Source organism: Gordionus sp. m RMFG-2023, chromosome 2 (assembly GCF_954871325.1).
Source record: "Gordionus sp. m RMFG-2023 chromosome 2, tfGorSpeb1-WG-v2, whole genome shotgun sequence".
Lineage (NCBI taxonomy): Eukaryota > Metazoa > Nematomorpha > Gordioida > Chordodea > Parachordodidae > Gordionus > Gordionus sp. m RMFG-2023.
The window spans coordinates 8587421-8610131 of NC_088776.1; the positions used below are offsets into that span (position 1 = coordinate 8587421).

Sequence of the window (22711 nt, forward strand, 5' to 3'; positions counted from 1 at the left end):
ATCTTTGAACAAAATCTGAAGGCTTGCGTAATCTGGATAAAATATTGAGTTAGTCGTTTTTTAAAAACCGGCTCAAAAGAGCCGCTTAATAACATTACTTTGTAGCTTACCTAGGCATTTGCAGTTTTGTCAGACCAAAACAAATATATTAGCGAAAAAGAAATTTTATATATTTCAAATTATTTAACTTTCGCTTTGTCGAAATTTATTTTATATAATAATTTCATCATCTTCATGGGCCAATACTGGTATGTGAATTAAAAAATTATTGATAAAATTCAAACCATTTTATCGCACAAATTAATAAAGAGGTAAAAGATACGATTAAAAAAATAAATATTTAATTTAATAATATTTAAATATGTATAAAAATAATAACTTATTTTTCAGGCATAAAATTTTCCTGTTTCTGATTTTACAGTCGTTTAGAAAATTAAATTACGAATATTTGCAAATAATCACAAAATTAACGAATAACTTAAATTTATTTATTATCTACAATTCGACTCAAAATTTTTGAATCGAATAATTTCATATGCGTAAATTTCGTATCGAATGACGAATATATTTTTTGATAGACAGCTCCCCTTTGACCTTGAGTGGTCATACCAGTATAATGTGCTATAATTTCTTCAAATATTTATATAAGCGATGTGCAGGAATTATCTCGGGAATTTACGCAATTTTCCAGGGAATATGCCCCGGAATATCTAATGTTTTAAAAAAAATCATTTAAATAAGATTTTGATTTAATCAAACATTATTAATGATACACAAAATAATATAATAGAGAGACAATTGACAATTGTATATCTTTATTTTATTGGTTTTTTTTAAAAGTTCTATAATAAAAAAATTTAATGTTTGTATAAGAAGATCTCTTATTATTTATTTATTATTAAAATTTTATGTTACAATTTGATCATTATTTATAAGAATAAATAATATTTTTTAATAAAATGTAAAAATTTATTTGTTTAAAAATAATTAAATATAATAAATATTAAAATAAAATTTAATTTTTTTAAAAAAATTTTGACTTGGATTCATTTAAAACCACAATGTCCTTGCTATAAAAAAATCGTCTTAGTTTTTCGCCTAATGATAGTGATGCCATACTTTTCCTGAATTTTGCTGACTTATCAATCTAAATATTCCAAATTTTTTTTCACCACCTACTAAATTTTGGTTATTTATCAGTCATATACCCTTCATTTTCTTTTCCTTAAAGAAGAAGAAGAAGAATGCACATTCTGAAGCGAATTTACGGGGTAAATAAGAGTTGAAAAAAAAAAATTAAAACAACATTGAGAGAATTTAAATTAATATAGATTTTTTTAAAAAACCATATATTTAAGATTTTTATGCTTTTAATATGGCATAATTTTAATATCATTCCATTTATTTAAGGTAAATCGATCCCTTTTTTAACCTAAACCCTTTAATCAGGTTTACACCCGAAAAATTGCTTTTTTTTAAAGTTGAAAAATATTTCCATCTAGGATTATGGCAGCACGAATGCCCAAAACCTAGTGATGTTAAACGACTCGGCAATATTTTGGTCGATTTTTAAAAACGGTCAGCTCAAGATTTTAGCCAAAATTTTTTTATGCAAGTCTGGAGATTTTACTCGTAGACAACAGAAAGGCTTGGAAATATTAGCGAAATCTACATAATATTATTTTGGCTAAAATATTAATTGGGCCGTTTGTATAAGTCGACTCAAATCATTTAACTACGGTGCCCAAGCTTTATATAACCATGTTTACTCTTGATAAAATAGGTCTCGCTCTAATTAAATATAGATGAGGGCACCCCAACCCCCCGTCCTCTGTAAACTGACTGTTCTATCGCCAAAGTCGTTATCGCAAAAAAAATATAATCGCTGAAAGCCAGTGCATATATAATGATTATTATTTTATCGAGATATTTAATAACTTCGCCAAATAGCAGCCCTTCTATTGATGTTAATTTAGGTTTTTTGGGGGAAGGAGGGGGGGTGGTTACAAAGTTACCTTATTAGATGGATGCACGTAATAAAAATAGAATTTGAAAAAAAAAGATTTTTTTTTTGATTTTTGAAGTTTTTTTTATACAGTGAAAATTACAATTTCGTACTCTAGGCAAAATTTGATCAAAAATCTTCACCTTATTTTTAAAAAAAATCTTCAAAGTTTTAGAACTCTTGTTTTCATTTATATTGTGATTTCTACTTTTTTTAGGATTGTACTCATTTTTGGGGGACTTCAATCTGAAAGATACGAGAATGTAATTTTTTCTCTCTTCTACTATTAAATTTTCTCCCAAGATTTTTATATTTAAATTTAAAGGGAAACAAAATTTTTTTTAAAGGATGCGGAAAAATAACTTAATTTTTGAATTTAATTACCTAAGATACGCCTTGCTGGTTTAAATTTCACAAAGAAAATCATCCTAGCTAGACTTCCCCCCCCCCCACTCCACTTTTTTCTCTAGATATAGGTTTACTAAATTTTGATCAAATTTCATTTTGAATCAGCTGATATAAAACAATATAGCTTTTCCCTTAGCGTTATTCTCGCAGCGTTAAAAAAACAGTAATCTATATTACGACATTTGAAAAAGCTGCGATTAAAAATGAGCTAAGATGGTTTCTAATAAATCTAGATAAATCTATACACGAATGAATCAATTATAAATGAATAATGGGTAAAAAAATCATAGTTTAACATATTTAAATGTATTGCATTCAAAACCCGAGCTCTGAACCCGGTTCAGCAAGATTAAATTTTCTGATTCTTATATGAATTTTTTTAAAAATGAATTTATTTTATGAGGGGAGGGGGAGGGTGGAATATAGAATTTAATAAATTCATCGAATTTATTTGATATTCCATGTGGTTTAAAATTTGTTTGACTTGCACAAATTTTTATTATTTAAGTGCTTTAATTTTGATTTTTTTTAAAAAATAAATTGGTTTAAACCGGCGCCGGTTTCGTCAAACCGGCCTACCGTACTCGGCTTAAATATTTTACGGGTTCAAAGCCCCGCTTTGTTCAAGATGCTACTCCATAAATAATATTTAGTTAAGTTTAAAAAAAACGACTTAAACTAATATCGGTATTTTATTTTCCGGATGATCTATTCTATTCCTTTTTTTAAAATATTTACCATAAAACTTTTACAAACTCTCATATCTCATGATTTCTTTTAAAAGGGGTGTAATTAGTATAATATTTTATATACAATATATAATATATATGGCGATAAGATAAGATCTTACAATAATTAATTTCTGACAACTGACAAGATTTTAGTTTATACATATATATTTTTTAAAAAATAATAATTTTTGATTTCGTTCCTCGAAATCATTTATAGAAGAGTCAGGGCAGCAGGAAGCAATAAAAAAGATAAAAGAGAAAAATTATTTTTTTCCCCCCACATTTACGATGAAAAAAAATAATGAAATATATAAACAACTGAATTGGTCCTTTAAAATATATAAATAGGTTATTTTATTAATCTACATTTTGTCACCGATCTCGTTACACTAAAAATTGTTTAGGACACAAAATACTTTGACTGCCAAAACAGATGTTAATCACGAAGATTTTTACCCCTCCCCCTCCTCCTCAAAACAAAAGTTCTTCCTATTATCTGTTAATATTTGGTTTGGATCCTCCTGTGGGATTAGGGCTGCTACCAAAATTATAAAAATTAGCATACCTTGTAGATCATATCTAAATATGATCGTTCATTGGTCCATGGAATGCCAAAAAATCAGATGAACCTGGACTTAAAAAATTGTCGAATAAAATGTTGGTTCCGGAGATCTAGTTCCGGTTCTTAGATGATTCACCATTTCTGAGAGTTCTTAGCTCCCTCAAAAAACATTCAAAAGATTTCAAAAGGAAGGGGTATGGGTCGAAAAAAAATTATTCTTTTTCTTTGTATCATGGGAAAATTTTTATTAAGCGCTCAAAGTCAATTATGGATTAGGAAAAGTTTTTCATAATGGTAGTGTGCAATTCCACATTCTTTTTTCTTTTCACATTTTTATTTTTACATAAAAAAGTGATTTAAACGAAAAATTCTTACTTTTTAAATGTCCATTTCTTTATTTTTTTCTCAGGTAAAAAAAAATATAATATTTTTATAAATATAATATTTTTATTTACTTAAACTTTTTTTTTTAAAATTTTTAAATAAAAAAAGAATTGAATTTAAAAAATGAAAGAAAGAAAGAAAGAATGTTTTTGTTGAAAGAGAAATAAGAGTATCAAATATTTGAATTGGGGTAATTCCTTTATAAATAAGGTTTTGTAAAAAAAATTATATATATATATCAAGATTAGAAAAATTATTAATTTTTATTTTTATCTCAAAAGAGAATAATATTACAAAAATAAATGTAAATAGTTTGAATATGGTTTTATTACCGCCTTAAATTAATTTTTTATCCTTTCTTTTTCTTAAATTATGAAACAAAATATACTAAACTTTATCTTTTGTATAAATATTTATTTTATTATTATAATTGGGGTTTGGCAATCGGTAAAGATTAATAAGCTTAGAAACTGTACTTGTTAGAGCAGTCAATAGAAGTTTAGATTATTAAAATAACTGGAGTTTGCGAAACTTACCTTTTTTTTGTTTAAAACTCCTCTTTCACTTTGAAAGCTAATTATACGTTTTACTTACTTAAAATATTAAAGCTCGAAAAAGGGGGGAAAAAAATATCTTTATTGATTTCCTGAAGGGTTTCAAATCTTCTTCAAAAATAAATTTTCAAATTATACCACTTCCATATAATTCTCGTGATTCGAGGGTTTTCTTTTGTTTTTAGATATGAAATTTGATGCTTAATGTTTGCTTTTTAGTATACCTAAAAAGCTTTGGAACTAGGAAACCCTATTTTAGCTTGTTTTAAGTATTTGGTAAGCATTGTTATTTTTCATATTTTATTCTCGTTTTTTTGTTTGTTCTTTTAAAAAAAAATCTTTCTTTTGCTAAGGACACGGCCTAAAGGCTTTTTTTAAATCTGGAGAGTACTTATTTTAGAGTTCAGGGCAGAGTCTTGATTTTTTAGCTATTATATGGGGCTGGTTGGCCCATGACCACAAAGTTATCTTTCAATTATGATTATATTATTTTTTTTAAAAAATAGATGATCGAAGCCCGTAAAACAGTCGTTCACTTCAACGACACCAAATTGGACATTATCGTTCAGGTATCAAAGAAAAAATATTTACCATTATCATTTTATGAGTTCTAGCTACATCTCCAACATCTAGATTCACTAAAATTAAGGATTAAAAACAATCCACTTCCTTAAAAAAAAATTTCAAATAAATATAGTAATGATTTTTTCGGATTTTATTTAAAAATATTTTATAATCCAAATGTAATTACTAAAGTACCCGTTTAATTTTCCCGTTTTATCCGCGCTTTATAGCCATTAACGAGATCGGAATGGGAAGCTTCAACATTAAGAATTCTCGGAACGTTCCTAAAATTATGGTCCATGTTTAATGAACTGAAAGAAAACTCTTTTAAGTGGGAGTTATATCCAACTCATTATATTTTATATTTTTAGCCTAGATTATACGCAGGGGAGTTACTGGACATAGTGTGTTCTCATTTCAACTTAAAATCCAAAGAATACTTTGGGCTCTGTTACGTTCAAGATAACGAGTAATTGAATCAATTTTATAAATTTTTATTAATCATTATAATATATATATGTATATTTTTTTTGATAGGTAAATTATATAATTACTAATTAGTATCATAATTTGTTATATGTAATTTATCAACACGTTAATTAACACTATTGTAATTATTAAATTAATTAGAAATCATATTTTTTGCGATCTTACAAATTGAAATGTCGTTTAATTTCATTATTCTAGATCTTTCTTACCTGCATTTAAATCATTCTCTCGTTAAGGAAAATAAGGCATTTTTTTAAAAAAAAAGAAACTTATAATGAAAGATTTTTATTTTAAATGTGAGTGACCATCTCATATTATATTGTCTTAAGGTTAAATTTTGTTTCATCTTCAGTATACTCATTTACCGTGATTAGAATATACAATATCAGCCAAAATTATAAATGAATTAGCATTATCCTTTAAAAATAAAATAGCGAATTTTATTATGGCACATAAAATTGAAAATAATATAAATTATTAAACTTTTTTTTTCCTTATATGGGATCAATTGCGACAAATCTACTAAAAAAACGCGGTTCTGACACGAGTTTCTTTTTAAAATTGAATGAAAAATGTTTTAGTCGCAATTTATATTTTAAAGCTCTAGCTGTGAAATAGATTCGAAGATATGGTGACCTTCAAAGTCCAATTTGGACAACAACTAAATTACTTGGTAAATATTTATTTCAAAGTCACAGATTATCGTTTTGTAATTCTAGAAATTTTTCCTTTATTGATTAAAAAATTTAAAAAAACATAATCAGTGTCAGGACGTTAACGGCCTCCAATAATTTTTTCAGGGAGTGAATTAAATTATTTATTTTGTTGGCCGCTATACAACACATGCATACATACTCAGCATGCATGACAAAGATAATTTATTTATCTCACAGAAAATATTGCCTGACACTCTTCAATCTTGCAAGAAGATAAAACGATTACAAACACCTGATTGGTTGACTTAAGAAATGTTGTCGATCATCTTTATAATTAACTTGGGAATATATTTCTTCGAACTTAGATTTGGGTTGTTGATTTGCTCTCATTTTACCACCGGGGCACCACAGGCTTTCACGCCTGTTGTCTTTATAAAAATTAGATAATTATTTTGATGCCGTTTTACCGAACATATTTTGACATTCTTTTGGATGGGCCGAAACTTAAATGGTAAAAATCTTATGGTTGTTACGTTTTCGCAGAATCATGGATCTAGAGATGCAATTTATACCGGAAATATGGCATTGACATGCATTTCCTGTTATATTCATCTTCTCATCAGGGGAAGATGCGTGACTAGATATAAATATTTTTAATTCCCATTCCCTTCTGATCGGCAGCTTATTCTTCTTGCATGACCATCTCCTCGAATCTATTTGAGCTGGAACGTTATTGAATTTTTGACCCTAATACGCGAACATTATATAAACATCGTATTGTTAAAACACTGTTCTATTTGATACAGAATCACCTATTTATAATCGATTATATTTATCGAGATTAAATTTTCATTATTATTAGAAATATACCATAATCATTCGATTTGATTTTTAAAGTGTCAACAAGACCCACTGGCTACAAATGGACAAGTACGTTTTGGAGCACGAATTTTTTGAAAACCCTTGTCGCAATACATCGATTGAAAACACGAATGACGATAAACATAGTAATAGCACGCGTTTCAATAATTGTGGGAAACGCAAATACCAAGAACCACTCTTGCGTCTACATTTTAAAATGAAGTTATTAACGATCTTTATAATATTGATTTTTTTAAAGGTTGTAAAATAAATACAATTATCTAATTTTACTATTATACCTTTTTTTTATAGGGTTTGGTTTATTTATATGTTTGCAATAGAGAAAATATAAGTATAAAAAAATATTTTTTTTATCTTTGCGGAAAAAAAACATTCTCGTTTTTTTAAAATTAAATTTATACATTATTACATTATTTTTTTTGACGGGAAATTGACAATTTTTTTCCTATAATTTTTGAAGGTTTTATCCCGATTCAGTTGGATCTATCTCTGATCCACGCCTACTACAATTGCTTTTCATTCAATGCAAATCCTCTTTAAGCAACGTAAGATAAATTATATTAAAATTATGATACAATTTATTTTAAAATTTGATCTTAAGAAAATAATTCCCCGGAAAAATAAAATCCCCGTTTTTTAAGATATTAAAAATTACAAAATTAATAAAATAGGAAATTCCCTATATATATATCCATGGAATAAAAATCCTCAAATAATATATTTTAAAAATTTTGAGAAAATCAATTCCGGAGAATTATTATTGGGGATTTAAAATTAATCTTTCTTTTTTTATGCAGAGAAGATAGGAAGGTAAGTAAGAAGGAAAGGAAGGAATATGAAAAAAGTGCTTGTCAAAACTTTAAACAAGCCAATGATAATTGAAGAAAACACCAAATTTTTAATATCTTTAAAATTAAAGGGAATTGTTAATTTTTATATAATACAATTAAAAAAAATGGGGAAAACATATTGCACCCATATCGAATATATTTCTTCCTAACCTTTATAAATAGTTTTAACGTTAGATACGAGAGATGATTTGGAACGAACCGATCGACTCATTAAACCGGAGTATGACCCGATTTAATTAAACCAGTAAACGATCCGTTATATCTTTCTGAACCATTATTCCAAAATTGGAAAAGGAAGTGATGCACCATATCGTTATAAATTCGTGAACCAGTTCAAACCATTTTTAATGGCTAGATTAATCCTCCATTTATCCCTTTTTTTAAAAAAAATAAAATAAATAATTGTTTTCTTTATTCTTTAGCCAATCATATTTTCTGGAGATTAATCCGCCATTTATGCTTTTTAAAATAAAAATAAATGAATTGTTTTATGTATTAACCATAATTCTCGCTCGTCAACATTATTCTTATAAATTAAATTTTTTATTTGTTATTGCCTATTAAAATTCAAGTCAGCTTTCAACTTATATAGTAACATATAACCCAGCCGCCTTTATAATTAGCATCCGGAGCGTAAACCGAACGGTTACCGATATAAATTTTATCAACCGGACCATAATCGAACCGTAATCGTGGTCTTTGTATACAAGTATTCTTAGGATATTGCCAAAAGAAAGCTACTTTGGTTAAAGACTACCTATTCTTATGAATTTTCTTAAAAAATGAATTAATTATTGTAAGGACTATGAATGACCATAACTAGGACGTTCTAGCGTTTTATACAGCTGGTAGTCATTTAACATATTAACATTATTAGGAATTCATACAATTTAGTAAACAGACAAATTTTTAACGTGCAAAAAGGCACGAAATTAGGCATAATTTATATAGTAAAAGCGTGTTGTTCAAGCGTTGCGTTATTTAACGCCAACCAAATCACGGCTGATTCTTCGTAGCGTTAATAATTTTTGAAAAATACGTCACAATTGTTTTATCAAATTTTATCATAGCCTTTATCATAACGCTCCTTATTAATAAATTGCATTTATTTATAACATTATATTATTATTTATTATATAATATAGAACGAAATATTATTTTGCAATACGGGTCAAAACTGCGAACTCCTAGCTTTATCCCTGCAACCATACGGCGATTTTCAAAGGTAAATTATACATTATTTATTATCTCTTAAGTTCGCGCGCTATTTTAAATGCTTCATTATTTTTCTCCAGCAAAATAAAAAATATTCTTCTAGGGTAGTGATAACATAAGTAAAGGAAAGATAAATAATTTTGAACCAATATGAAAGGAAGAGAGGGAAAGAATTAATTTAGCGATAATATTCAAAGGGGAAAGAATGTTTCAAATTTTGAAGAAATTATTTTTATTTTATTAGCTATGAAACCTCTAAATCCATGCTTCAATTCATGTATGGCGCTTCGGATATTCGCGAAATTTTACAAACTAGGTTTAGCTAAGCATTTTTTTTTAAAAATATTTTATAAAATAAAATTTAAAATTCTACAAATTTTTTTTTTCTTTTATAATTTAAATGTAATTTGTCATTTAAAAAAATTTATATGCCAAAATGCTCTGTTTTTATCAAATTTTGGGATAAAATATCATTATCCAATTTAGGATCTCGAGCTTTATATTAAATAAGCGAAAACTGGACTAGCTAGATCAGAGACCTTCATGGACCTGGATTATTTTTTTATCGTTCTGGCCCAGGTTCGCAGTAAAGAAAAAATTATAAGCCAGGCCTATATTTAATATTAAAAAAATATTTTTCAAGCCCATATCCAAAAATTTAATTTATTGTATCCAATGAAAATACAATATATCTATGTATTTAGGAAATAATTTCGTTTGCAATACTCAGAATTTATTATTATTAGAGGAAATAAATTGCAATATTTTTTTGAGTAAGCAACTGTTTTATACTTTTTAATAAGCTACATTTTAATTAAAATATATTTAAAAAGCCCAGACCCGTTAGAAAATATAATAAAGTTCATGGGCCGGCTGTTCCAGCCCATGAAGGTCTCTGAACTAGATTATACAATAATTAATGATATTTTTTTTTGAAATTTCCCTTTCATTGTAATTCCTTTTCAATATTTATTATATTATTTTTTTGTTTCATTTAAGTCTCGATGAAATATGTCGAAATCATGAAAAATTAATTGGTATGTCCCGGGGTGAAGCCATTATTAAGTAAACTTATTTTTCTGCTATATTATAGTACTTTTATTTCAAAATATACAATAAAAAACATATATGAAGTAATCACATTTTTGATGATAATGAGAATCAACCTTGATAGGTTATTTTTAAAAAAGTATCCTCAATTTTAGGGTTTTTCAATTTTGGCAAAACAAAAATATATTAAAAAGGGCGTTTATTTTATAAACTCATTGATTAACATTTCAAATCGATTTTTACAAAATTTATAATTAATATTTCATAATAATTTTTTTTATATTTTATTTATATTTAAGATTCATGCAAGACATTCAACAAAGTCCCACATTCGGAGTTCATTATTATCGAGTCAAAGTATTTGAAAGATTATTGATTATTTGATTTATATTTTAATATTATTATGGCAAGCATAACGAGAATTAACCAATTATAAATTATTACCTCTTCATTTTTCATAACTTTTACCCTTTTCACCTCGACTATCTCTCTCAGCTTCTCTTTTACTTCTTGGCAAAAAGAATACTTTATTATCTTCTCATTTGTTTTGATATAATATATTACATATACATAGTGGAAGGAAATTTTTCTTCTTCTTTTGAATATTAAAAACTTCGGGCCCGGTTCGGGCTTAGTTGTACCCTTACATAGTAATATTTTGATTCGAATCCAAATAACCTTACAATTCAAAAAATATCGCTAAAATAAGGACAAACATAATTTATCGTATTGGTTGGGTATCAGTAACAACGGTATAACGCAAAGCCACTTGGATAGCAAACTCAATATTCTCTCCACTTTCCATTGGCAGGATCTCGAAAATTTGTATTATAGGGACCGAAAGTTTTCTATCGAGATACACGAAAATAAAAGGTATATTATATTTTTTTGTCAAAAATCTTTGACCATAATTTACTAACGGGCTCTTGTTTCTTTTTCCATTATTTTATACTAAAAAAACCAGTTTTTTTTTATTACAATAGATTTTATTTGTGGCTTACACGTTTTTGTTTGGTCTTAGCTCTATTGTTCAGTAATAAAAAAAGCTTCAATATTTTAAAAAGCTCGTAATGTGATTTATCGGGTTTATTAACTCTTGGCTTAAAAAAGAGGGATTGTTTTGTAATTTATTTAGACGGTTCTACTAAAGCAATTACCTATAGATTGCCATATTATATGAAACTTTTGAAAAGACTGAATTCTTGCTGAATTCCTATGGTAAAGCGAAAAGAGAGTTATATTTTGATAATGAGATAAAAACCTATGACATACATTGCAATAATTTTACGAGTGTAGGGTTAGCATAAATATTAAAAGTTTCAGAATGCTAGTTTTATTCGAAAACTTTATTCCACATGCAAAATACGATATTTGAATGAATTAATGGCGTGATAACAATTATATCTTCCTTTTTAAAAGATTTATATAAGACACGTTTAAAAATATTTTTAATTTCTCAAAGAAGATGGATTTGAAAAATTTGGAAATTTTGAAACGTATTTAAAAAATTTACTAATTCATACTTCTTACGAATAAAAATGATAGAAGTCAAAACAGTGGGAATCCTTTTTCTTCCTCATCTTCTTCCAACATATCCGTTTACAATTGGTACGCCGAAACAAACAATCTTGCAAGGAGTATATGGGCCCTATCTGTTCTTCAGCACCAATTTTATCTGGAGCATCAACATTCAACTGTAATATATATTTTTTTAAACTATTTTTAGTGATGTGCAAGCTCATCTATTACATTTACTCTATTGGTACCCGATTAAGATTTTAGCCAAAATAATATTATGTAAGCCTCCTAGATTTGACAAATACAAGTCCAAAATCATTCTACCATCTTTGAGCAAAATCTTCAGCCTAATATAATATTAAATTAAAACGAAATCTTCAAATTTAAAATAATATTTTTTTTTTCTCTTCCCACCTTTTTTTAGCAATTAATTGATACAGAAACAGCGAATAATGTTATTGCGGAATTGAATAAAAATGTATACAATTACGAGATCAATGTGCCTAACGGTTTAAAACAGCCATTCCCTAAAAACGAGAAATTTACCAAATCTGAGGAAGAAAACTCTGAGATGAATTTTGGTTATAATCATTTTTTTAAAAACAATTACTTATTAATATAGGAATTTTTCCTACTTGGGACTACATTTGTTTAAACATTTATAATTTTGTGAATGTATTTTTAGGATTGTTTAGGGATCAAAACCAAATCTAGGCCTAATTGTTAAACCGCTATTATTAAAAAAAATTTGTAAGCCGAACCTGAACCGAGCCTTTAAAAATGCATGTGAATCGCTTTGACCCTATCTTTTAAAGATAACTAATAATCAGTTTAGACTCAAAAGTATCAATAATTTTTTTTAGATATTTTTTATATCGCTATTTGACGTTACCCAAGTTAGCATATAAAAAGTGTTCTCATCTTTAAAATTTATTCTTCCCCCTTATACATATTATTTGACAAAAGAGAATCTTACGAATAATTGTATAACGGGCCGATATTATTTAGTGATAAATTTTTGAAAAAATATCTTTTTTTAAACATAATTTTAATGTGTTTTTCCGCAAAAAGGTCTTAATCGGTTTTTAAAGGCTCGAACTGAACCGATATTCGGTACGGTTTGGTTAAATTTGAATAAAAATCTAATAGGGAATTAAAAATAAATAAAGTTATAATAAAGACAAATTTCTTAGGTTTAAATCTGGATTAATTTTAGCATTACATTAAAATTTAATCATATTATATGAAAAAAATAACAGTGAAAAGAGAAAAATTACTAAATAAAAGAGATGTTTTACTGGCAGAATTGGAAGAAAAGAAAGCTCTCTTATGTCAACTATACGACGAGGAAACGGTAATTTTTTTCCATATATATAATAAATATTTAATTTACTTACAAATAATATTTATTAGAGACCTGCAGATCCAGATTTAATTTTTTTAAATATACCCGGGCTAAGCCCAAAATTTATTACAAAAAATACCCAGACCGGTCTTTATATTTTGAATATTTTAAATCTTCATTATTAGCTATAAAAATTAAAAATGAATATAATATATTTTAAAAAATCCGGGCCGGGCCGAAATTTTTTTTTTTAAAGAAATCCGAGGTGGGCTAAGCAAATGGTACCTCTGCAGGTCTATGATATTTATAAAAGTATATGATACAAAATCGTAAGATAATTTTAGATAAAGTGAGATTTACCTATTGTAATTATTTATTCATTGATAAGGAAACAATAAAAAAATATAGTTTATATTAATTTATATTTTGTAATTATTTATTCATTGATAAGGAAACAATAAAAAAATATACTTTATATTAATTAATATTTTGTAGCTAAAATAGGAGTTTAAGAAAATTATAATTTTTTGATAATAACTCAAAAGTTAAAATATAACCCCCCCCCCCCTCCCACACACACACACTTTTCCCTCAATTTTATTAATAATCATCGAAAAATATCTTAACATGTTAAAACACTTGAATTTAATTTTACAATAGAAAATTTATTCTTATAGTTATTTAAACCAAAAATATTTATAGGAAATTTTAAGTCTCGTTACTCTGACTCCAGATCAAACCCAAGAATATTCCTCTTCACTCTTGTTATCTCTATGCAATGAAATAGTTCCTCGCGAAAATTCTAAATATAAATTTTCCAATTTGCTCAATCCTACTCCAAAAGCGACGCATTTCCGCGATTCAGATACGAAAAGAAGCACCATTAAAGAGACCACTTTCAAGATCCCATTAGATTTTCTATCATTGACGTCTAGTCAATTAGACGACGCCACAAAAAATCACTTTAACGGCTCTAACTTAAGCGGAAATGAGCGTGATACCGAAATCGCGGTCATAGGCAAATTGTGCCGACGGATACAAGAATTAAAGATGGATCGGGAGGTCCAGAACAAAATATGTAGCGCAGCTTTAAGGCTCACTCGAGAACCTTCTCTCAACAGGAACGCTAAAAGGGCCAGGAAGGTTGCTTATGAAAAATCCTTCACTAAGGTTTGTAAATAAATTTATTTAAAATTTGCCTTTTTGTTTAAATTTATAATTTCAAAATAATATTATTAAATTAAGAGTATAAAATAATTTAAAAAAATAATATATTGACGTGATTACTTACAAATTTATGCTTAATTTTAACATTGTGAAATATAATAGCTGAAAGGAATCGAAGAAAGGCTCGACAAGCTTTCCTCTATACTGGCCCTAGACAAAACCTTGATAAATGCCGATTCCAACAATCTTCCAAACACTCACAACCCCAAGCTACTTACAAGGAAATCCGACCTATCCCCAAACCATAATCGTATAGTTAATGCAGCGCTTAACTATTCCACCTCTTTATTTTCCACCCTCAAAAGGGTGGGAAGTAAAAAATCCATTCCCCCTTCCTCCCCATCTTCCCACAAAATGAAACCGGACTCTAGGCTAGTTTTTAATTATGAAAATAATAAAATAGCAGCCAGACGTAGGCCTAGCCTGCTGGTCACTAAATCTTTGAACGATTTAGTCGGTCATAAACAATTATACGATTCACCTTATATACCTGTCAACGATAACAACGACGCGCCTTGTTTCAATGGGGCAAATCAAATTAATTATGATTACAATCTTGATATTTCCCGAACGTCTCTCCACCCCATCACAACATCAAAGTTTATCAACGACCCTTCCTGGAATCCACATAACACCCACAATATTGACCACGTAGCGACCAACGAGTCAGAAATGGACAATTATCTTACCATTTCCTCATATAGCCGCCTAGCATCCCAAAGCGATAATAACAGCATAAATAGCACTGACACCATATCCTTAAATCTATCATCTTCCAACGAGTGTCCCTCCAAGGCTAAGAAGCTTCTTTCAACCGTTTCTCTACCACCTTACAAACCCTCCCGCTCTTCTTTTTACGGACCTAAAAATGACGAAAGAGATCGAATCAACCAAATATCGTACGAGGATTTGGAATTATACGCCGCCACTTCCGGCGGAAATCGGGTCCTCGCGACCAAAAATATTAATAAGATCAAAATTTTTTCTGATATCAACGATATGAGCGACGACGGCTCAATAAACTACGATTCGTATTCGAGTCTTAGATCTCACAGTTTTACCACATCTTTAAAACTACCGGAGAGTTCTGTAGATTTTTCATCCAGTTTGGAGAATTCCGGCCGCAGTAAAGATGCAAACCAGAAATTTTGCAATGATATTGATGAAATCGGTAATCTTATTGAAGATGAAAACCTCGCCGCTTTAAGATGGAATCGAGTTGAGAATGTTTTAGACCACGTTAAAAATACAGGCATATGTCCTCTAACAGAGGCCAATTTTTCATCGACGAATAACAACAACTTTGTTCATTATGATAATGATACCTATTACGATTCCTGTTGCACCCTGGACGAGTGGGGAGCATTCCAGAATACGGTTCATGAAAATGGTATACAACCAATTTTGGGTGGATGTTTGAATGGAGAAATTCAATGGTAACTTATTTTACCATTTTTGGATATATTAATATATATACGAGTAGAAAGTCCGTCAAGAATTATGGTGAATTAGAATTTTGTCCTTAATTTGATGATGGTTGAATCCAAATATCCCCTTTATTTGATGATGGATAAATCAGCCTAAAGCATAAGGAAATTTTTGATTTATCCATCATCAAATAAAGGAGTAAGAAAAAATGATTCCCCATCATTAACACCAGAGCTCCCGTTAGTTATTGCTGATCGCTCCCCACAGCGTGAAGGTGGGAGACGGATTTTAGGGGATAAGAGAAAAGAAAAATGAAGAAATAGAAAGAGACAAAGATATGAAATATAAGAAATTATAATAATTGTTTATACTTTAAGACTTAAGAATTTAGGGTTTCAACAAAAATGCATTTGTAGCCAATATAAAAAGAGAAAAATATTATAATAAAAATTTATAATATTGAAAAATTAACCTGTTCAAATATTTTCAAAATTATATTAACATATTGCATTTTATTTGATGATGAAAATGTTGTATTTTCTTGGCCCAAGATATATCATAAATCATCTGAAATTTTAATAAGGGTAAAACTTGAAAACATAAAATAGAATTTACTGTTATATGGATGATGAAGATGTTGCCTTTTATTTGATGATGATTTTGCCTTCTCTTTACCCAAAATATGTTCCTGAAATTTAATAAGTGTAAAAATAATAAAATAGAATATTTAATCTTATGGATGATGAAGATGTTGCCTTTTATTTCATGTTGTTTTTTCTTTCGCGATACAGGTCTCTTATAATTAGATCTATTTTGATTAAAAAATTCGATACTATTGATAAAAATTAAGAATAAAATTTACTGTTGAGGCTACCCAGTTTGATTAAAATTAATTTACTGACCATGAAAATAAAGTTAATTTATAATTATAAAAATTAAAAATAATATAAGATATACTTTGTTACTACAATGTGCCTGATTATTTCCAATATTTAGATCCATCTTAAATTTGAAAATAGAAAATATGGCCGTTAGATTCTGGTATGGTATAATCTAAAATTTTTAAAATGGTATCCTCTTAATGGTCAACGGTACAGATATGCACCAGGCTAGATTTTCTATTTAGGATTATTTTTTTCTGCTGATTTTTTTTTAGAATATCATATATGAGCATTAATCAATATAATTTGATGAGCATTTTTATCCATTAGAAAAATCTTGACCATTAAGGGGTTAATAATCTGGGAATACATAGATTAAAATTACTTATCCCATAAGAGTTTGTGATAACCAAGCAGTAAGCAGCTGTGACACATATCGTATTTAGTTGCGAGTTCGATTCCACCTCATGGCTTGTTGCACCTTTTTACAAAACGTGACAATTTTTCTGTGACACGGCTTTTGTTATTTTGTAGAGGATATATTTTCCCCTCCCAATTTATATTTGGAATAACAATTCATTTGGTTTATAAAACGATATCCATCATGTAAATCAAAACTAGAATTTATTAGAGATTTGAAATTTAATTTTATTTTTAAAAAATAAAGCCCCCAAAATGACATCGACGCTTCCCGCGCTAGCGACAAATTCCTATGCGATAGTAACTCAGATCCCGCGAATTATCCACATTTTTCGAATTCCGCTAAATCCGGTTACTTCCCCAGCGAAGTTTACAACACCAAATGCAGTTATCGGTCCAAAAATTATCCAACTTTAGCCCAGGATAAGGAAATAGAAAAAATTTCCCCTCTCTTTTCAGGGGCCCATTCATCGGATGCTCGAAATGGAAATCAAGATTTTCAAGCCCTGGGCGCCATATGCCAAACTTTTACGGAAACTATAAAGCCTTACGAATTTTCCGATTTTGTCAGGTACTCGAAAAGTCCCAATAAATCCTACGCTAACTTCCGCAAAAACTGTGATACATCAACTCCTCCCCTTTCCCCCGAATACCCTTTCGAAACGAATTCTAATAACGTCGCTTACATATGCAAAACCAAACCTGTCGATAATATTTGCCTCCTTTTTGACGCTCAAGACGGTAAAAATACCTGCAACGTCGTATCAACGACCGCTCAACATCTCGCTCCAACACTATTCGGATCTTGTGTTCCTATCGAAACGAATACTATTTTTCGGAAAAATACGATGGACGGAGTTAAAAATAAATTTGATACCGTTGACTCGATGCATAAAAAGTATGAATTTTTTAGTTTTCTATATCAAAAACAAAATTTATCTTTCCGAATCATTGAAGTTGAGATTATACCCCCGGAATAATATTTTATTTAAACATTTTCATTTTTAAAGCAGAAATGGATTTAATTAGGACAGGAAATGATTAAAGTATTTAGCGTTTTTAAAATTATTTAACATTTCCTATAAATGCGCAGTTTGTTCTGAGGTATCTAATCTAGCATTATAATGTGAAAATTTGGAAATTTTTACGATTTTAGTTTTATGCTATGAATTTTTACTCTATAATGTTGATTGGTTCTTTAAACTGGACTTATATTTTAGAATATTATATTTTCCCGATTGATAAATATTCATTGAAAGAAAAAATGATAACATTATTCGTAATTTATTTATACAAGGAAATTATTGCTTCTTAAGCAGTCGATATCCAAAGATTCTGGTATTGGGGGTTCTTTAATGGATGTACCTCGAGGATGCTAAGAAAGAAACATTTAAAATTAAACTACAAGCTTATGCATTTATACGATAAATACAAGAAAATCATTTTATATCCTTAGATCAATTTATTTATCAAAATTTAATACAAATCAATCAGATTATATATTTTTTATATTAAAATATACTATAGCTATATAATAATTTTAAGCCTAATCAATTTGTATAGGAATTTTTTTTAAAAAAAAACTAATTAATTTATATTATGTGTTGTAAGGCTATAAAATTTTTTTTTTTTAAAAATGTATAAAAATATATATTTAATTTATATTGTAAAATTATCTGTCGTTATTTTTAATTCAATATTTTGTATATAAATATTTTTTTTTGATGGAATTTAGAATTAAACAAATTTATTATAATAATTATAGCGTCAGATTTTTAAATAATTATTTTAGGGCTTGGCCTGACTTAGATTTTTTAAAATTTCGTTAAAATATAAATAATTTTGATTATATTTCATAGATCTTTTCGAAGGGGAAATTGAAAATGGAGCTCTAAATGAATGCTAAATAATTCATTAAATAATTTTTCAACTAATTAATTGATAAGGCCTCGGTTTTGTATAATTTAATGTACAAATTTAAAACAAACAAGAATAGGGTTTCATAGCTCAAAGGCTGAATAGCCTAGGCTAAACAGAAATAAGCAAGGCTGGTTATCGTATTTTTTTTAATAGGATCAAATCAAGATGTAAGTTTTTGGGCCCGACCTGGAAATTTTTATTTTCCGGCTCATAAAATAATTAGTAGAATATTTTTGTACAAGCTGTCCGGTGGTCCGATCTATAAAAAAAATTTTATGACGGAAAAAGACTTAAGTTATTCAGTCAGAATTTTTTTCACCCGTCCACTAGTCAGTTTTTTTAGCTTCTTATCGGGTCTTGCGGGTAATCTAATTGAGACCGAGTTTTTGCCGATTGCCTCAATTTAAGTAAGATTCAAATAAATTTAGATTCAAATCCCGCTTGCTACAAAATATATATATTTTAAAAAATATTTAATTCATCAATATAATTTATATTTTTGTTCTATCATTAGATTAATTATTTTTAATTTTTTCATATTGTCATCAGTAAAAGGAATGTTTTTCTAAGTGAACGATCAAGGCTCGTATTTTTCTTTATTTCAGGGATTTATAAAGGCGCCAACTAGAACAGTGGCGTAGACAAGGGGGAGGGGGTTTGGGGTTGAAACCCCCCAACACCCCTCAAAAAAAATTTTTTTTATTTACTGTTTCAATTAGAAATAAAATAAATAATATATACGATAAAAAAATGAAATATATTTTTATGAACTAATAAAATATTAAATAACAATTAAATATATATTGTAAATATATTTTTATTGTTTAATTAGATATTTTAAATTTAATAATAAAATTTAAATTGTTAAACTGAATTTAGATAGTTTTTAAAATTTTTATTTAATTCCCACATGGATATAAAAAATTTTTTACTAAATAAAGGTATATTTAAATTGATTTAGAAATAACAAAATCCTCAAATGACGATGGTAATGGTATTCACTTTTATAATATCTTCGGTGGGTCTATTTATCGCTCGGCTAACCACATAATAAATCATTTATTACTAAATATCGCTCGATTGGGAAATGTGGCTCGGATAACCACATAATAAATCATTTATTATTTAAATTACGCTCGGCTAATTACATAATAAATTTTTTATTTCTAAATATCGCTAGGCTTATATTTATGTATTAAATTTCCAAACATTTTCCAGTGGGTTTTCACTTTCCTAATATTAATTGAGAATTAATTAGTTTATAAATAAGATAAAGGTTTGGACAGGTGTAAAAAATTATCTATTAGATATTTTAGCTTCAATACTTTTATAAAATTAAAATTGCTCATAACATTTTTTATTTATTAAAGTAAAAGAAATAATATTCTATCCGCTAGATGGCGTCTTTAAATTTTTTATTATAAAATTTAAAAATAATATTTTTGAATGTGTTTAATAAATTTCGCCATATTCTATCATGATGACTAAAATATTTATGATTTTTTTTATAGCATTATCTATATTTTGGTAAAAAATTAGTAGTCTTTTTTAAATTTTGCAATTTTTATTAATCAGATAAATTAATAACGATGGTAATTCATTTTATTCATTCATATATAAATCATAATTATTTTTACCAAATTGATATATAATGTTATTATAATATAATTATTACATTCATAAAATATAATTTGTTCGGCAAAGAAGATTTAAATATACATTTAGGATAATATAATTATTACATTCATAAAATATAATTTGTTCGGCAAAGAAGATTTAAATATACATTTAGGATAATAAAATTATATATATTGATGAAATAGATTATGAGCAGGGGAAAATTGGGGAAAAATAAGGAATTAAAATTTATAAAAAATATTTTATCGAGTCCTTTCTGCTTTAATTCTACGTCGCTGATGTGGTTTTTTTGAGCCTTTTGGTTTTAAAACAGATAAAGTTTTATCTAATGAATGTAATTTATCTTTGCTTTTAAGTAAATTATTAAATAAACTTGAACCCTTTTTTAATAGGGTCACAGCATGTAACAACCTATGTATCTTTATTTGAATAAAAAGTAAAAACCATAATAAAATAATTGACTATTTTGTGAATCATTTCATAGGTAAAGAAAATATGAAGAGTAAATGAATATTAACCTTAATATAGCATCCTCCATTGTGAATATGAATTCGAAAAAAAAATTTATGATGTGTAATAAATGATTATTTTGAAGTGAATTGTGATTGATATTATGTTATTTTAATTTTTAACTATTAATACTTTTTGAATCCTTTTGCCGCCTGGCTGGCATCTTAAAATTTGAGTTATATTTTTTTTAATATTAATAACTTCCGTTTTTTACATATTTTTTTTTTCATAATAGCATAACTTTCAATTGTATTTCCCTCCCTTTCCTTTTTTTCTCCAAAAGAAATTAAATAATAAAAATATTATTTGTTTCCATCTTTTTTTTCAAAAGTTGAAATCATAATTTTCATCTATTTCTATAAAAATCTATCATGTTTTCTTTCCAAGATGTCACAAATCTATAATTTTTATGCTATCTACTAAATTATAAAGTATCAAAGCTACCAACCGATTTATCAATTCTCATATTTTGAGATTGCCCTATATCGCTTAGAATTAAAACAGAAATAAAAATCCTCAAACGTCGAGATAAAAATACAACTTTCAGAAAATACTGAATATAATTTTTTAGAAATATTTCCGTTATTTTAGCGGCAGGGTTATATTTGAAAATTTAAACAAAAATTATTTGGGAATTTTTTTCCGGTTTTTTTTCAAGGATTATTTTCCCCTATATTTAATTTAAAACTTAAAAAATGGGTGTATTTGCATCTAGATCCATTTAAAAAGTGTATTTTAACAACTCTGGGGATCATATATATAAAATAATAGTTTGTATAATTCTTTATAAATTTGATGATATATAAAATATTTTAATATAGAATCGGCTCAAACGGCTTATTGAGCCGCACTAGTCTGAGCCGTTTTTTACGACTACGGCTCGAGTTCAGGGTCAATAAAATTCCACTATTTAACTATACTATCCTGAACTGGATTCAGAGATTTTTCACTGAACTCTCACCCGAACCCATTTTTTAGAAGGGGGGTTTACAACACTGATATATATTGATGAAATATATTCGATATTCTAGAAATATTGGATAATTATGATTATCCTATATAATTTCTTAATACAATAAGGCAAAATTTATTAAACGCATTCAAAAATATTATTTTTATATTTTATAATAAAAAAATTAAAAATATATAATAGAATATGGCGAAATTTATTAAACACATTCATATATTAAAACACATTCAAAAATATTATTTTTAAATTTTATAATAAAAATATAAAGACGCCATCTAGCGGATAGAATATTATTTCTTTTACTTTAATAAATAAAAAATGTTATGGGCAATTTTAATTTTATAAAAGTATTGAAGCTAAAATATCTAATAGATAATTTTTTACACCTGTCCATCCAAACCTTTATCTTATTTATAAACTAATTAATTCTTAATTAATATTAGGAAAGTGAAAACCCACTGGAAAATGTTTGGAAATTTAATACATAAATATAAGCCGAGCGA

General features: G+C 27.5%; 1 protein-coding gene across 1 annotated transcript; it reads left to right on the plus strand.

Moving 5' to 3' along the window:
* Nucleotides 1–1157: 1157 nt before the first annotated feature.
* Nucleotides 1158–18747, plus strand: LOC135924051 (uncharacterized). The gene is made up of 17 exons (XM_065459099.1): nucleotides 1158–1271; nucleotides 5151–5213; nucleotides 5580–5677; nucleotides 7251–7436; nucleotides 7696–7780; nucleotides 9232–9311; nucleotides 9546–9617; nucleotides 10301–10366; nucleotides 10651–10708; nucleotides 11061–11224; nucleotides 11897–12047; nucleotides 12294–12450; nucleotides 13129–13223; nucleotides 13917–14384; nucleotides 14544–15877; nucleotides 17418–18068; nucleotides 18468–18747. Exons 1-17 carry the CDS (start codon nucleotides 1245–1247, stop codon nucleotides 18547–18549), a joined length of 3837 nt encoding a protein of 1278 aa, XP_065315171.1. The 5' UTR covers nucleotides 1158–1244; the 3' UTR covers nucleotides 18550–18747.
* Nucleotides 18748–22711: the final 3964 nt, after the last annotated feature.

Bases quoted from the DNA above. Each gene is read 5' to 3' on its own strand.
- LOC135924051 (XM_065459099.1), top strand. From the start codon at position 1,245: ATGCACATTCTGAAGCGAATTTACGGG. The intron at 13,224-13,916 runs GTAATTTTTTTC...AAATATTTATAG, and splicing joins AACTATACGACGAGGAAACG to GAAATTTTAAGTCTCGTTAC. The intron at 18,069-18,467 runs GTATGAATTTTT...TATTTATACAAG, and splicing joins GTTGACTCGATGCATAAAAA to GAAATTATTGCTTCTTAAGC.